Source organism: Megascapheus bottae, chromosome X (genome assembly GCF_031878675.1).
Source record: "Megascapheus bottae isolate mThoBot1 chromosome X, mThoBot2.hap1, whole genome shotgun sequence".
Taxonomy (NCBI): Eukaryota; Metazoa; Chordata; class Mammalia; order Rodentia; family Geomyidae; genus Megascapheus; species Megascapheus bottae.
In genome coordinates, this window is record NC_143547.1 from 89,912,704 (window position 1) to 89,930,732 (window position 18,029).

Here is an 18,029-nt window from a genome sequence, read left to right on the forward strand (position 1 = left end):
TTACATTCTCTAAAGTAGAGCAAGAGGTCATATTTATCTAGATGAGTTAAGATATTTGAAGGCTCTTGGGTAATGTGTGGTGCATTAGAACATACTCAGATACTATTTGTTTAAACCAATCAATTTCTTCCTTAAATCTATTTTCTGTTCAATATTACTTTGAAGTACAGCATTCAAATGTCAGTTGTGAATGAAGAGGATTGGGGGTGGATAACAAAAGCCTAGAATGTCTTGTCATTATATTCATTTGTTGGGGACACATGACGTATGATTTAGTGTAAAAGAAGCAAAAAAATATTGCCTTTTTTTTGCAGTAGTAGTTGATATGGCCCAATGTTTTATGGGGATTTTTTTGCCCCAGAAAACTATTATGAGCTAAAATCCTTAAAGAAGTGATTCCCACTTCTATTTCTGGTTTAGTAGACTGACTCTAATACAAAGAGTATACAGCATGGTAGCTCAAAAACAAACACTATTGATATTTTGGGTTAGGTAAGTCTTTGTTGTCAGGATTGTCCCGTACATTATAGGATGTTTGGCATTCCTGCATTCTTCTCACTAGATACCAGTAATAACCCTTCCTCATTTGTAAGACCCCAAAATGTTCTCCAAAAGGCAAAATTGCTTCTGGTTGAGAACTGTGGCCTAAATATATTATATATTATCTCACCATGGTCTCCATTGTGTGTGTGTGTGTGTGTGTGTGTGTGTGTGTGTGTGTGTGTGTGTTTGCTGGTAGTAGAGCTTGAAAACAAGGCCTAAATACTGTTTCTGACCTCTTTTTTTTTTTGCTCAGGGGAGCCATCTCTCCACTTCTAGAGTTTTGGCGATTAATTGGAGATAAGAATCCGATGGGCTTTTCTGCTTGGGCTCACTTTGAACCTTGCTTCTTAGAACTCAGCCTCTTGAGTTCTAATCAAGGGTTATAGGTATGAGCCACTGTGCCCAATTTATCATTCCCCTTGTTATAGTTTGGCCATTTTCTTTTTTTTCAGGAATTTTTTAAACTTTTTATTGTAATTAATAAAAGGGTTACATGATATTTGCCAGATAGTAGGTGCATTAATTCACATACATTGATACCCTTTCACATGTCTAGTTTGGCCATTTTCTTCTACCTACACTTTTACTGTAAACCAATCCATTTAGTAAATATTTAAAACATGGATAAAGTTAAATATTTAATATTGCATGTATGATAAATATCAGGAAATGTAAAACACAGATGGCAAATTTAATTTAGTAAGTTGTCGGGGTACTAAGGAACACTAAATTTTGCTTAAACTTTGCATTTATTTATGTATTTATTTATGTAGTTACTCAGTATTCATAGCCACTGAGCTCACATGAATCAAGCAAGTAACAAATTATATACAAGATACTATATCTTATGAGGCTACCAGAAACCATGTGATATACGGTCTTTCCTCAAATAAATTTTTCCATAAAGCTTTGGAAATGTATTTTAATGTATAGGTTGAAATCCATAATATAAAAATAAAATGTTCAAAGCACTCTGAAATGTAATATTTTTGAGCTCCAATATAATACTTAAAACGTTTTGGATTTTGGATTATTTTAGGTGTTATTATCTGTTGTTTCATAATAGATGCTCAACAAGTAATATATGCAGCAAGCCTTAAATCTGAAAAATTCTAAAATATGAAACAGTTCTACTCTCAAAGACTTCAGCAAAGATATATTCAACCATATCATTAGATTCAGAGTTAGCACTTTGAAGTAGAATAATTGTATCATGTGTAGAACCAAATAACACTTGCCTTTTATCGTTTTATATATATTAAGAATCTAAGAAGTAGCTGGGAATGTGGCTTAGTAGAAGAGTGGTTGCCCTGGGTTCAAGTCCTCACTACCAACTTATACAGAAAAATCCCAAAGAGGAGCTGTGGCTGAAGCCTTGAGCACATAGAGGCTCAGGGACAGAGCCCAGAATATAAATTCAAGCCCCAGGACAGGGAAAAAAAAAAAACAAAGTTTAATTTTGTTCAAATGCGGACAACTTCACAAGATTTTACACATACATGCATACATGTACAACATATATATATATATATATGCACATACAATGATAAACCATAAGGAAACCCACAAAAAGGCATGTAAAAATCCAAATGATTTCTATCATAAAACAGCTGGTCAATTTAGTGGCAGTACACTCAAAGAAGGTAAGAAATTTGACTAAGCAGTGTCATTTAGAAAATCATATGACTTGCTCTTTAGTTGTAAAATGAAAGTTTTCTAGAAAGAATCTAGGAGGGAAACATAAAGAACAGTATAACAGTAAAGAGACCAATGTTCAGCATGATCATTGATTGCCTAGCAGTTTAGCTTAGCATCAATAAAACAGATTAGCTAGTGTATACCTAGTAAACCTTAGTGAAAAATTTAGAGGCTGTGTATTCATTCATTCATTCATTCAATAAATAAATAAATACTTATTAATGGCCCACTATGTGCCACAGTGCCTAGGCTCTGTGGATACAACAATGAACAAAACATTTGCCTTAACCAGACTGGTGGTTCATACTTGTGATCCTAGGTATTCAGGAGGTTGAGAACTAAGGTTCATAGTTTGAGGCTAGTCTGGACAGAAAAATCCCTGAGACTTATGTCCAATTAATCAGCTAAGAGCTAAAAGTGCTGTTGCTCAAGTGGTAGAGTACAGACTTTAGCAAAAACAAACAAACACAAGTTGTAAGGCTCTGAGTTCAAGTCCCAGTACCAGAACAAAAGAAAGAAGAAAAAAAAAGAAAATAAATCTTGGTGTCAGAGAGGTAGTATTGTACCTGAATAATTTCTTTACTTTCTTTCTTTTCTTTTTATTTTTTGCCAGTCCTGGGGCTTGAACTCAGGGCCTGAGCACTGTTTTTGGGCTTTCTCAAGGCTAGTGGTCTACCACTTGATCCACAGCTCCACTTCTGTCTTTTCTATGTATGTGGTACCGAGGAGTTGAATCCAGGTCTTCATGCATGCTAGGCAAGCACTCTACCACTAGGCCAAACTCCCGGCCCTTGTACCTGAACAATTTTCAAGAAAGAAAAGCCAGATCTCCGTTCGCAAGTACCTGATCATTTTGGGCAAATCACATTACAACTGCATAAAGTAAGAAAAAAAAGAAGTCCAATGCATCCACCTATTATCCATAGAAGGAGCACTCAAGCAGAGTTAAAACAGCTAGTAATACACAGTGGACTCACTTGAAGTAGGTTTTACATGCTGGAGCTTGATTTAGATCCCTGCTTACTCAATGTAGGCCGAAAGGATTGTCAGTATATGGACCACCTGGGAGTTTGTTAGTAGTGCAGACTCTTGGCTTCCTTCAGGCTTGTGAGATGAAGATCTCCACCTTGTAACACACCCTAGGGATTTGTGTGGACATGAAAGTTTAGATGTCAGTGAAGATTTGTGGTTAGGGTGGCATATTGTATATGTTGGGCTGGGGGAGAGGGAGAAGAAATGGAGATCATATTAGGTACTTCCGCCAGGTAAAAGCTAGGAATAAGGAAAATGTTATATATCCTTTATCATGTTTAAAAAATAGAAACTACTGGAAGTAGTAAATTGATCAGCAGTTGAATGCATTTGTTTGGAACCTATCAGCTCTACCGCTTAAATGGGTGAGATTAAATTATATAATTAGAGTTAAATTATATACTTGGTTGAGTGTTTTTTCTTCAGCTCTTAAATGGGGGCAGGCAGTCCAACCCCAGAAAGCCCTTGTCAAGCGCGATCCAATAAGATAATACATAGAAAGTACTTCGAGGCTCCTGGCACAAAGACAATGACATCCATTAATAATATTATTGATAATAATCAAATGCTATTTTTGGAGAAACATGAAAAGCTGTGACGTTTATAGATAGTCTACTCAATCCGCACAGAGCATGTTGAGTGCACAGGCCTCTAAGAAAGTGCAAGGTAGAGAACTTCATTCTCAGTTTAAGGAAGCACTGGTTTTGTTTTTTTTTGTTTTTTTTTTTTTGCCAGTCCTGGGTTTGAGCTCAGGGCCTGAGCATTGTCCTTGGACTTTCTCAAGGCTAGAGCTCTACCACTTGAGCCTCAGCACCACTTCCAGCTTTTTCTATGTATGTGGTACTGAGGAATTGAACCCGGGTATTCGTGCATGCTAGGGAAGCACTTTAACCATTAGGCCAAACTCCTGGCCCATGTTGTTTTTTTTTAAACCATGTAATTAACCTCTTTGGTGTTCCTCAAGGTGCTTTCCTAATGAGATTGTTGTAAGTGCTATTATAATTGTTCCTGTTGTTATTAGTGGACTCTCAAAAGAGTTTGTTTCTAGGAGTGGAACTTAAAATGAGGTGGGAGGCGGTGTCTGCTACATTCAATAAGATCTACTGCTAATGATTCAATTTCATTTCCCTCGCCTCTATTATACTCATTAATTTTCTGCCGACATACCATCTGTTTTCCAATTACCCTGTGCTTTCCACGTGCAGAACTTGGGAGAGAAGCCCCAAGCCAGGCGGTCCTTCCACTGAGGACGCAAGAAGTCGAGGTAGCCTCAGGTTGAAGTTGTTCGAAGCATGTATAGGGGTCATCAAGCCCCAAAGTAGGAGAGTTGGCTACGAATCTACCTAGTAATTCGGCTTGTGACTGGGGAGCATAGAGGACTAGAAAGAGCTGGGATCCAACAACTTGGCGGTTCTCTGTGGCCCCACCCTCGGCCAGGTGGGGGAGCCAAGTAAAACTTCCAACACTCCCCAAGTTTCAAGTCTGGTAGTCTGAGAGGCTGCATGCGCTCCAGACTCGCACGCCCGTCTGCAACGTGGCCGCTTGGGGGACGACCTTATAATCCCAGGCTCTCCCTAACTCTTTTTCTGTCTCTCTGTCTCTCTCTTTCTCTGCCCAGGCCCGGCCGTTTTCCCAGTGTCTCCAACTCGGGGGTCTACTCTCCGCATGGCAGGAGAGTCTCCTACTTGTCTCGTTCCAGAAACCCTAGCCAAAGCTCTTCGCTGCCTGGAGCCTACGCTCTGCAGACACCGCCCGGCAGCTGGGCGGGGGCTGGGCCAACGGCAGGACCGCCTCCAACCGCCTCCCAGCCTGGGCGAGCTGGCGGGTTGCTGGGGTGCCTCCACCTCCTCTTCCTAAAGCGGCGAGGCGCCGTGGAGCGGCATCACTCGAGCTCAGGTTCCAGGCGCCGCCGCGCACCGAGCCCTATATTCAGGAAGAGGAGCAGCAGCGGACTCGGAGATCACGGGGCCGGGCAGGTGGTAGAAAGGTAAACTGAGTCTCACAGAGCCGTTCTGCGCCACGAAGCGCTCATCTCCCAGCGTGGGGCTGCCAGGCATCAGCTCACCAACCCCACTTCTTGTTGTGTTCTTTCAGGCCACGATCGCAAAGCCTGGGAGGGCCGCCGAGCTACCCCCGTAGGAGGAGCCAGTCTGTGCCCAAGGCGCCACTGCAGAATCAGTGCCAAGGAGCCGTCGCCTTCATGGCCCACTCACCAGTGGCTGTTCAAGTTCCTGGGATGCAGGTGAGGAAGCCCAAGCCACCCCTGCCACCCACGTGACTGTTCAGGCGCCCGATCGCGCCCAGAGCTAGACACTGGGGACGGCCCCAGGGATCCCCTGAAGGCAAGGGCCGGGTGCTCTGGCCAGGTGATCCTGGAGTTGGGCTAGAGGAGTTTCCTGCCGTCTACGCTTACATGTTGCTTTGCGTGGGGAAGGAACAGAGAGGCTGAGACGTACAACTGGATGGGGCTTATGATTGGGGGGAAGGGGGGGAAGAGGATAAAAATAGGCCAGAAGCACAAGACACCTGCACTACGTGAGCCTGGTTAAAGTTGGAGATTAGGAAGGGGAGGGCAGACAATCTGGACTAGACCGAAGGGTCTTGCAATTTCTGGGGGGGTAAAGTGCAAGTGGTACCCCCCTACAAGTTGGGGCGGAGCGAGACAGGGGTGGTGGTGGTGACAGTCACATCGAATTGGGCTCTTCCTGTGTACGTAGAGTGAGCGAAGAGCGCGATGACTTCTTTTCCCTTTCGGTGCTGCTTCAGAGCTAAGTTCCATCTCCTTGCTCCCCCACCTGGCTGGCTCATAGTAGCGTGAGAAATGGAGGGTCCGATCCTCACTGGCCGACGAGATGACTTCCCATCCCCCTCTCTCTGCCTTTCCCATAATATGATTGTTACCTGTAGTTGAACGAAGGTGTTTTGTTTTCCTTTTGTCTACTTCAAGAGACTACTTTACACGACTTAACTTCTTAAGCAACTCCACTCTCCCATAGTATCTTTATTTTTAGAAAGAAAAGGGGATGTTGAGAGACTTTGCACTGTTTTTCATATCAGTATAACTTTGCAAAGCATGGGTTTTTTTCTTCCCTCAGCAAAAATAACTCATTCACAAAGAGGTCAAAGGTTAAAACCACCCGAATGCCTCAGTCCGTCATAACCTAAAAATGTGACAAGAAACTTTTTCCAAGTTAAAAAAAAACATATATGAAGAACTTCCACTGTTACTGGAACAGTGATAGAACTTGAATTTCTAGTAGAATATCAAAAGCACGGTGGCTTGGCGCCAGCATTCATTTACTGATGCACAGTCTTCATCGTTTTCCTTAGAAGTCTGTCTCCTTTTATGTATTTAAAACGATTTTAAAAATCCTTTCTCTCCCGAAGGGCTATTTATATAGGATTCATATCTAGCCTTTTACTCCTGGCATGTCTTTAATTCCCAGGCCTTTAAGTTGTATTTACAAGCCTGCTTCTAGTCCCAGGAAGTTTGTGTATGTTTAACAAAAACACAAATTACAGGAGCAGGAAGAAATGGACATGTGAAATCGGAAATAGTAGGGCTTTTTGTTAAAGGTTAATCCATTCAAGTTTTGCCAAGCGCCTTAATCATTCTCAACCTTTTTCTCTGCTCCCTTTGCCCCCATCCAGCTTGCCCCACACCCCATTCATTCAGTTCTGCCCGTGATTTTATCCAGAGAATTAGTACTTTGCAATACTAACCAGTTTTACTTCCTCTGATCTGCAAAAAGTAAGAGGTTTCGCCACAGTGCTCTCCTTTCCATTAAGAGAAGACAAACTTTGCGGCTGAAGGAGTCTCCCTGTTTCTCCAGTTCTATTGTGTGCGCGTGCCTGCATATGCACGTGTGCGTGCATGCACACACATCAGGGGTGCCTCCCGTTCATCAAGTTTGTGATTCAGGGGAACACTGTGTGCTGAGGAGAAACGGATTTCTGCTTCTTTATTTCATTTGTCTTGACTTTATTTGATTTATGTAGTCTCTGGTTTTTATTTGATTTGTCTTGACTTTATTTGATTTATATGGTTTGGGAACTGCTTACTATTCAGCATTGCTTACTGCTCCCTGCATTGTTTAATTACCTGACTTGGTTATCTTTTGAATTTTTAAACCTTAATTATGGTGGCTTAGAATTATTCAATTAGAAAATTTACCTGGCACCTAATACTCTGAAAAGTTTGATTACTTTGCCTAACCTAATTTGCATAGGACCAGCATCTCAGTATTAGCAAAAACTGGAAGACTACAATATTTGTAATTCTCTTCATCTTTTTTTTTCTTTCCCAGAAAGGGGCATTTGGGTTTGAACTCAAGGCCTTCTTGCTTGCTAGGCATGCACTCTAACCACATGAACCCTACCATGACGCTCCATCTTAATGAAATACTAACTTCTTATTCACACTTTTTTTTCTAGATGTGATTCATAAGCACTAAGTTGCAATACAGTTTTCTCCATAATTGAATTTTTACAGTACCTTAAAAACAATCTTCACGGCATGTATTATGACCCTCGAGCCTCAACTATTTTATGACTTTTTTGCGGAAAATACTGCAGATGAAATGTAGAAACTGATCATTCCACCATAACAGTTATCCCAGTTTCATTAAATTTAGGAGAAAGCGACTTTTAGACCTTTCAAAGTGGTAAGAAAATGTAACTTAGCCATGTGTTTGTGACATAAATGTTCAGTATTTCCAAAAATCAGAGTGATCAACAGGCCTATAGCCTTTAACTGTTTATTTTAGAGAATTATGAAGATTGATAGGGAAAAAGTGGGGTTTTTTTTTTACAGAAATTTAAAATAAAATAACTTTATCCACAATGTTTTCCTCCTTGTGAGGAGAGACGCTAAGTAGAAGCCTGAAGTGGAAGCTGGGCTACCTGTTCTATCACTTAAGACTTCAGCATTCCTGACTTTCAAACAAAGAAATTTCTGTTGCCACTGGTTTAAAATAGAAAAGAAACTTGGAGTGAAGAAAGAAAATTCAGGATTAGGTCCAACTCAAACTCTTCCTTATGAATGACTTACTCAAATGCATTTTGTTGATATTTCTTAATATTGTGGTGATGAACATTTTTGCCCTATTACACCAGATGTTAGAGGTATGAGTTTTTGTGCTTAATTTGTGCTTAGATTTGTAGTGTTTAACTAAAAGGAAATTTCCATCACAGAAGCTGAACTCATGAACAATATTTAAAATACAGCTTAAAATATAATAAACCACCCAACAACCCTTCTTTTCACAAAAATATTTACTTTTTTGTGGTTTAAACCCTATTTTTGTCTTTGAGATTTTTCAGTTAAAAAGGTACTGAAAAATTTAAGATATTTATATGAGTATTTGTGAAAAAACAAATATCCTCAATGAAGTTTTAAATCTCTTACAACATTAGGTGGAGCACTGAATGTTATTATGTTTGTTGTGTTTTCTTTTTGTGTGCTGGTCCTAGGGCTTGAACCTAGGGGCATTGTCCTTGAGCTTCTTTTTGCTCAAGGCTAGCATTCTGTCACTTGAGCCACAGCACTATTTCTGACTTTCGTGCCCTGGCTGACTTTTGTACTTTGATCCTCAGATCTCACCCTCCTGACTAGCTGGGATTACAGGTGTGGGCACCATTTGTTGTGTTTTATTCTATGCTTCTCTTTCAAATTACTGAATAATTTTTAATTTTTTTTCATGTACCTGTAAATATGGAATTTTAGAATTAATTAATATTTTATTGGAGACATTTAATTAAGGAGTAGAAAACATTGCCTAGCATTGGCAAACATAGCACTGAATTTTTGGATAAATATAGAAGTATATTATATGATCTACCTTTACAGGTTTTTTTTTAATATTCTTGGGTTGTTTTTTTTTTAAATCTTTTTTTTATTGTTTTATTTATTTATTTATTTTTTTGCCAGTCCTCGGCCTGAGCACTGTCCTTGGACTTTCTCAAGGTTAGAGCTCTACCACTTGAGCCTCAGCACCACTTCCGGCTTTTTTGTATGCATGTGGTACCAAGGAATTGAACCCGGGTCTTCGTGCATGCTAGGCAAGCACTTTAACTATTAGGCCAAACTCCCGGCCCTATTCTTGGGTTTTAAAAGGAACATATAAAATATTCAACCAGTATAGATCTGTGAACTTAGTATAATAAAAGTATCTCACCCGAAGAAGTGAAAATTTCCAGACAATAAGTTCACCCCAAAGAATTGTTAGGATCTATTTTATGAAAGGCATTTCCAAGCAAAGAAATTTCTTGAGCAAAGTGTAGGCAGGTGGATGTCTGGTAAATAGATGGGAGACCGCCTTGTTGCTGTAGAGGAATCATGGCCTGAGACTGACATGGGTAGACTACAGAGACTGTACTTGAAAAATTACTTCAGGGTTGGGGGCCTGGCTCAAGTGGTAGAGCATCTGTATAGGAAGCATGAACATTAAATTCAAATTTGAGTACTGCCAAAAAGTTTAAAACAAGATGCATAAGGAGAATGAGAAAATGGCCAAGAAAAGAGGAGTTAACTTGCAATAACTCCTTTCTTTAGTGTTTAAACTATACATTTAATGTCCTTTAAACTATACATTAATATTTTTGTTATTATAAACATGATGTATAGAGGAGTTACAGTTATATAAGGTAAGGGGTACATTTCTTTTTGGACAATATCACCCCTTCCCTCACTCTCGCAAGAAAATTATTTTTTTCCCATCCTGGGGCTTGAACTCAGGGCCTGTGTGCTATCCTTGAGCTCTTTTGCTCAAGGGTAACACTCTACCACTTTGAGGCACAGCACCCCTTCCAGTTTTCTGGTGATTAATTTGAGATAAAATCTCACAGACTTTCCTGCCCTTGCAGGCTTTGAACAGTGATCATCAGATCTCAGCTTCCTGAGTAGCTAGGTTTACTGGTGTGAGCCACCAGCACCTGGATGGAAAAATTCTTCATTTTAGTATAATTAGGAAAAATAAATTGGAAGGATTATGTGTAGTATCAGAATCAGTATCTACTATATGGATCCCATGTAATACTGATTTATACTCTTACTAACAGTGTATGAGTTTCTCCATCCCTCTCCCTGACCCCGACTCCTCAGTAGCATTCATTTTTATTTGTTTTCTTGATGACTGTCATTCTCACTGGAATGAAATGTAATTTTAGTGTAGTGTTGTTTTGCATTTCCTTCATGGTTTAAGGATAGTGTACTTATTAGCCATTTATACTTCTTCTGAAAACTGTTCATCTAGCTCTTTATTCTACATAATAAACTTGACAATTGAAGGCTTTTACATACAAATGTGGATACGAGTACATATATGAAATCCACCAAATGCTCTTTGAAAAGGAGTGAGAACAATGGGAGTATTGGAAGTATGCGTGAATTGGTTTCAAATGCACCAGTGTACATATATGGAATGTTACAATAAAACCCATTCATATTAACAAGTATGTTAATTCAAAAATTTAAAAAGATCAGCAATATTTTTCTCTTTTACTCTTTTACTCCTTCCTCTAATCAGATTTGCAATTTGAGATAGAAAAAGGATAGAGGGGCTGGGAATGTGGCTTAGAGGTAGAGTGTTTGCCTAGCATGCATTAAGCCCTGGGTTCGATTCCTCAGCGCCACAGAAATTGCCAAAAGTAGTGCTGTGGTTCAAGTGGTAGAGTGTTAGCTTTTAGCAGAGAGAGGCTCAGAGATAGATTCCATGCCCTGAATTCAAGCCCCATGACTGGCAAAAAGGAAAAAGAAAATGGTGGAAAGCATTGCCTTGAATTGGTAAGCCTATCCATTGTTCTCATTGTGGAGAGGTTAGTGTGGAGGGCTGGGACATGTAGGGGAGGGTAGGACATGTGACTTGAATAGTCAGGGGGCCTAGACATAGCTCTTGTGCCCAGACGTCCATTGTGTTCCTCCCTTGCCTGAGTTGTAAAATGAGAGAATAGAACTTAGCTGCTACTTAGGAATCATTGAACATTATGATGTTCTATTTTTTATTGTGCTTTCCTTTGAGTCAGCGACCTTGAAGGGATCATCTATAAAATTGGGAATAATAAAAGCTACATTTCCTTTGCCTCAGTGAGGCTATTATGATGAATTAACTATCATTTGTGCAGTGTTTTTTGAGCTGCTATTGCAAAACAATGCTAGACTAATCACATGAAAACAATGTCACTATCTCATATATCTCTTGCTTGAGAACCCGTATGTTTCTGTTGAAACTCAATAGAAACTCAATCCGATGTCCAGTCACATCAAAACCCTCTGCTCAGCTTTCCATATTTAGTTATTTGGCTTCTCCCTTACAGATCTAAGCTTACTTCTTCCTACTTTCCCACTAGAAAATCAGTTTGCTCTACCATGTTGGTTACAATTCAATAATGATTAATGGGTCAAATCCTCCTTGAAAAGTTGCCATCTCACTTTCCCAACATTCTCTGAATGTTCTAAAGAACTTATATCTACTATTATCAGCAAATGGTTCTTGATTTCTATACCAAACATACTTTCTCTAAATATGTATACATGCCTTTTAGACTAGATTGTAAAGTTTTCCTTAACCAGTCCTGGGCCCTGAATTTAGGGTCTGAGCACTGTTCTTGGGCTTTCTCAAGGCTAGGGCTCTACCACTTGAGCCATAGCACCACTTCTGGCTTTTTTTTAAAAATGTATGTGGTTCCAAGGAATCGAACCCTGGTCATCATTGTGCATGCTAGGCAAGCACTCTACCACTAGGCCAAACTCCCGGCCCTGGTTGTAAATTTTTTGAAGGCAAAAGCCATATATTTACTTTAGGTTGTATCATTTGGTATGAATTACACGTGGACAATTATATCACAGACTATAGTATTTCTTTTTCGATTTTTTTCTATTTAAATATGTTGTGTAATACTAAAAATCTGTGGCACACAGACTAGTTTATATGTGTGCAATATAGATTTTCCACAGTTACTAAAGTAATTTTGATTCATTTTACTTAAATATCTTAGTGACTCATGCCTCTTATCCTAGCTACTCAGGAGGCTGAGATCTGAGGATCACAATTCAAAGCCAGCCCAGGCACTAAAGACCTTGAGACTCTTATCTCCAGTTAACCATTAAAAAAATAGAAGTGGTGCTGTGGCTCCAGGGGTAGGGTGGTAGCCTTGAGCTGAAGAGCTCAGGGACAATGCCCAGGCCTAGAGGTAGGATGGCAGCCTTTTGCTGAAGAGCCCAGGGGCAGCGCCCAGGCTCAGAGTCCAAGTCTCATCACCAACAAAAAAAAATTCTAGCATAATAAACTTGTGAACTAATCAGCTGTCCATACACTGAAGCTCTTATTGCTTTCCTACAGCTAATTTTAGACAAATTTGTGTCTTTAGAAGAATTAGCATTTCGTTTCCTCGTGTCTTTTTTTTTTCTATTAATTGTAGTTTTCATTGGATCTTCAATGGTCTCTCCTTGCTGATTAAGATCTAGTTATCATTTGTCCCTTTCCTCTGTCCTCTCCTTTCCTGCTCTTTTTTTTTCCAATTTTTTTCTCAGTTCCAACTATCACATATGAACCCTTCATTTTCATTCATATATGCAAATCTAATAGTAGAACTTCAACTGTCTTGACATCATGTTTTGATGGAGTTGTGTCTTCTGAAACAGAGGTAGTTTAACTGATTTTGTTTGTGGCTAAAAATTGGAGTTGGATGGACAAAAATGAGCACTATTATTAGGTATAATGCAAGAAAGTCCTTTTCATTTCTTGAAACTAACACTCAAAACACTTTCCACCCCACAAACATAGGAAATAGTGAGTTTGGAGGAATGCTATGAAGTAACATTGATTTATTTTTGCTGTATTGAGGTTAGAACCCATACTCTGATACATGCCAGCTAGCACTCTACCACTAAACTATACCTCCAGGTTCTCATTATAAAACAGAAGTCAGTAAAATGCAGCCACCAATAAAAGGCCAGCTACCATTTTGACTAGTATGTAGTAAGGACCACATCTTTGATTATATGTTTATGCAAAAGAGCTATTTCGTGTTGAACCTTGAACTCAGAGCCTCACACTTTCCCATAGCTGTTTTGCTCAAGGCTAGTGCTCTACTACTTAAGCCATACCTCCACATTTTGCTTTTCTGCTGGCTAATTGGAGGAAAGAATTGCAGGAATTATTCTATCTGGGTTGGCTTTGACCTGTGATCCTCTGAGTGGGTGGGATTATAGCTGTAAACTACTGGTGATCAGCCAAATCAAATATTTTATTAGGTTTTAACTAAGTCTTCTCAGCCCTCATATAGGATGGGAAGAGTGATTATATATGAAAATGGCTTCAAAATTGAATTTAATCCTTCTTGATTGTTCCTCTCTAAAACTTCATTATGACTCACACAAATCACCTGATGTGCATACTTAAAAAAAAAACCTATGAGGTGGCTCGGAGTTTGGCCTATTGGTAGAGTGCTTGCCTAGCATGCACAAAGACCCAGGTTCGATTCCTCGGTGCCACATACATAGAAAAAAGCTAGAAGTGGTGCTGTGGCTCAAGGGTAGATCTCTAGCCTTGAGAAAGTCCAAGGACAGTGCTCAGGCCCTGAGTTCAAGCCCCACAACTGGCCAAATGTAAAAGAAAGAAAGAAAACCTAGGGAACCTATGAATAGAACATATTCTGCCATTATCCTATTTCTTTCTGGTTCTTTCCCAATTCTTATCAGTATATCTATACTAAGGATAGAGCTATGAGATGCGTCCAGAAATCTTCCTCAGCATTTTCTGGTCTTCCTCCAGCATTCCTTTGATAGGAGCCTGCTGACCTTTTCCTTCATTTATTATAAGATCATAAGTCTTAATGATTCATATCTCCAGATATCAGACTAGACATTAGGACAGCCTAGTTTTGGCTAGTCTGGCAAAATTGTGGCCCGCAATTAGTGAGCCTAAGAGTAAACGAAATTGTAAACAGCTTAAATGAAATAATTGTAATTGTGTGTGTGTGTGTGTGTGTGTGTGTGTGTGTGTGTGTGTATGTTTTGCTGGGGATGGAACACAGGCTCCAGGCAAAAGCTCTATGGCTAAGCCACATGCCCAGCTGTTAATTCATTTTTTTATTATTTATTGACTTTTCTAATTATTACTTTAAATGTTTACTTTCCCCTTGTTTTGGACAAGTAACATGAAATATATGTTGCTGAGAAATCTTACCACATTTGTAATTTTACATTTTTCTCATGCAAAAAAAAGGTTTGCAGAATTTTCAACCTTTCCTTATGATCCTTATAACAGCGACTGTGTGTTGGTGATATTTTCCCTCTCTTCCATTCACTTGTTTCTTGTTTAACAACAACAAAAAAAAGAGTTTTGGAATCAAAAAATATCTGTAAAACTCAATGAATTTAAAATTCAAAGGACTGGAAGAAGTTGAGTTTAAATCAACCATCATTGATTATTTTTCAGTTTATTACAGAACAATAGGGTGTCTAGCCAAATACTAACAGTTGCTTAGAATTATAGAAACAGCTTCCTTAATGAAGTTTTACTAGATTTGAAATCCATGTGACACTAGAAGTGTTAGGACATTTCTAAGCACTGGAGTGAATTACTCTACCAGATTTCACTAGTGCCTGGTAACGTAATCCTAAGAGTGAATTTTTTGGCAGGTGGAGGAAATACTTCAAGGACATCCCAAAGCGTCCAGATTTGTCTTTGAAAATGCATTTTTGACTTGCTCTGTTAATGCATTTGTAGTCCCTTCCCACAGATTTCCATTAAGCCATTGGCTTTGGGACATATCACTTTACAGTATGTTTATTAAGCTAGGATTAACTATTTGATGCAGAATAATGTAAATAAGGTAGCAAGGGGTCATGGTGGTGTGAAATGCTGACAATCAGATTGAGTGCAAGTTGTTATTAATGAAAGAAAACTTCAGCAATATGAGCCAATAGAGGCCATAAAGTTAGAATTTCTTCCCCAAACTCTGCCACATCATTATTGCTGCCCTCAAGCACTGTGAAAGATTGTAGCCTCCCTGGTCTCAGTTTGCCCTCCACTTGCCTTAACTGTAAGCAGAAGCACTACAGAAGCCAATTCGTAGACTGTCCACCTGCTACTAATGGTGATAGAATATAGAACTTTGACCTCTTGTGGTTGAGGAGACTTATGGATTACATGTGTCTGCCAGCCTCAGGGAAGGAAGCATGCTTCAAATGTATGCTTTTTAATACTACTTGTCTCCTTGGGAAAGAAAGTTAGCAAACTCATTAACTAAGTCCTACTTGCTTATCTAGTTTTAGTCAAAATCCTTTGAACTTAGACCTGAGCCTTCCTATGTACTGGTTAGTAAATGGTGATATATTAGATTTTATCAAGTTGACACTGCTGACCTAGGCTTAGTGATTCCCCCACCATGTTATATTAGCAATGACTAATGGTACAAGAACAGCATTCCATTGTGATATTTCCATACATGCATAGAATATATTTGGTCATATTCATTTGTCCTCAAAATAACTGATATGACATAAGTTAGAATTCTAGCAGCTATATTTGGAAAGCCTATTTTTTAAATCTATTTTACTATGAGACACACACATGAATGTGTGTTTGTGTGCTTTTGTGTTGCTATGTAGCCCAGGCAAGCCTAGAATTTATAATGCTCCTTTCACAGGTTCCACTGGGATTATAAGCATGTACCATCACACCCAGTATAGGAGGTTTATTTTTACTAGGACATAAGACCTGGTGCTTGTCTTTGAGACATAAAGGAAGCCTCTGACCTCTTTATTTCTTCCTTCCTGTAGATCTATTATCTATCATCTTTTTTTTTTCCTTTTAGAATAAGCCCCTTAGATAACAAATTCTTACAAATAGAAATTTCTCTGAAGTTCTCTTGCTGTGTTCAGTGGGATTGGATGATTCTTCTAATATACAGCTCAGTAAATGCCCTTACTATCAAATGTGAACCCTTACTAAGAACATGAACTCTAGCTGAGGGCTGTGGTTCACACCTGTGATCCTTGCTACTCAGGAGGCTGAGATCTGAGCATCACAGTTTAAAGACAGCAAAAAGGTAGAAGTGGATCTGTGGATCAAGTGGCAGAGTCCTAGACAAGCGAAAAAACTAAGGGACAAAGCCTAGACCTTCAGCTCAAGCTCCAGCGCCAGCGCGCGCATGCATACACGCACACACACACACACACACACACACACACACACACACACACACACACACAGTAAGCATGAAATCTATTTCTGCATACAGTTGAAAAACACAACTTGGGAACAATTAGCAGGCTGTGTTAGGAGGCGATAAGTACCAGAGGAGGAGCTTGGACTTCTAAAGGATATGAAGGAAGATTTACATGTTCAAAGGATTTTCTTTGCATAGATATTAACAGAACAATGAAGCTCACAGAAATTGTTTTAAGAAATGAGAGGCTGGGAGTTTGTCCTAGTGGTAGAATGCTTGCCTATCATGCATGAAGACTCAGGTTTGATTCCTCAGTACCATATGTACATAGAAAAAGCCAGAAATGATGCTGTGGCTCAAGTGGTAGAACCCTAGCTTTGAGAACGCCCAAGGACAGTGCTCAGGCCCTGAGTTCAAGGCCCAGGACTGGCAAAAAAAAAAAAAAGAAATGAGAGGGAGGGCCAGGTGTGGTGTCACATGCCTGTAATCCTAGCTACTCAGGAGACTGAGATCTGAGAATCAGAGTTCAGAGAGTTCAAAGCCATCCGTGTATTAAAAAGTTCATGAGTCTCTTATCTCCAATTAACCACCAGAAAAACCGAAAGCGGCACTGTGGCTCAAGGGGTAGAGCAGTAGCCTTGAGTTGAAGAGCTAAGGGACAATGCCCAGGCCCAGAGTTCAAGTCCCACGATTGACAAAAAAAATGAGAGGGAGGTAAGGAAGGATGATAGGTTGAGACTGATTGTGGTTTGTTGTTCACAAGTTTGGAAATATCACAATGAAAATCACACACACACACACACCATACAACTAATATATACTAAAAAATTAAAGAGAAATGCAACTTGGCCTAACATGAATTCAAATGTTAACATCTTATGTGCCAATATATGGCAAAAATTTCCCCCAGTGAGGGCTTTTTAGACTTTTTCCCGTAAATTTGATACATCTGTCTCAGAAATTTTTCTTATTCACTATCCCTTCCTCTCCCCCTGTGCCTGCCCACCTCCTCCTTCCCTAAAATCAAACACCCTGAACTTCCTATTTTTTGTTTATTATATGACAAATACTCATTCACAATAATGATATTCTGAATCCAACTTAAGATTACATATATAAATTGCTGAAAGAGAGAGATGTTAATTCAAAATTATTAAGGAAATAAATCACTTCCTAAATGGCCCCTCTGCTCTCTAAAATACTCCCAATACCTTGCAGATTAATATATTAGCATTTACCAACAGATACCTGTAGGAAAACTCAGCGTTCAATTCAAACAAAGGATTAGACTGAAAATAAGAAGCAAATATTGAAAGAGTTTGTCAACATCAAACAATGTGAACACATTCAATTGCTCACCTCCTTTACTGGCCTTGTATTCAGATCTCTTTTCAAAGACTAAAATGAATACAGAGATAATATAAAAGGATTTGTATTTTACAATTAAAGATTAGTTATCAATGAGAATATTCAAGAGCATGTATAGAAATGTTCTCAATTTGTTTAAAGTTTAACTTGTTTCCAGTGTGTGTGTGTGTGTGTGTGTGTGTGTGTGTGTGTGTGTGTGTCTGATTTTTTTTTCT

General features: G+C 39.2%; 1 protein-coding gene across 1 annotated transcript in view; it reads left to right on the forward strand.

Annotated features, from left to right (window-relative positions):
- Nucleotides 1-5,384: 5,384 nt before the first annotated feature.
- Stk26 (serine/threonine kinase 26) overlaps nt 5,385-18,029 on the forward strand; it is a 51,287-nt gene continuing 38,642 nt past the window's right edge. Inside the window, exon 1 of the mRNA XM_090325595.1 lies at nt 5,385-5,515. Coding sequence (XP_090181721.1) covers nt 5,474-5,515 — 42 coding nt within the window. The 5' untranslated portion in view covers nt 5,385-5,473. The remainder of the gene's footprint in view (nt 5,516-18,029) is intronic.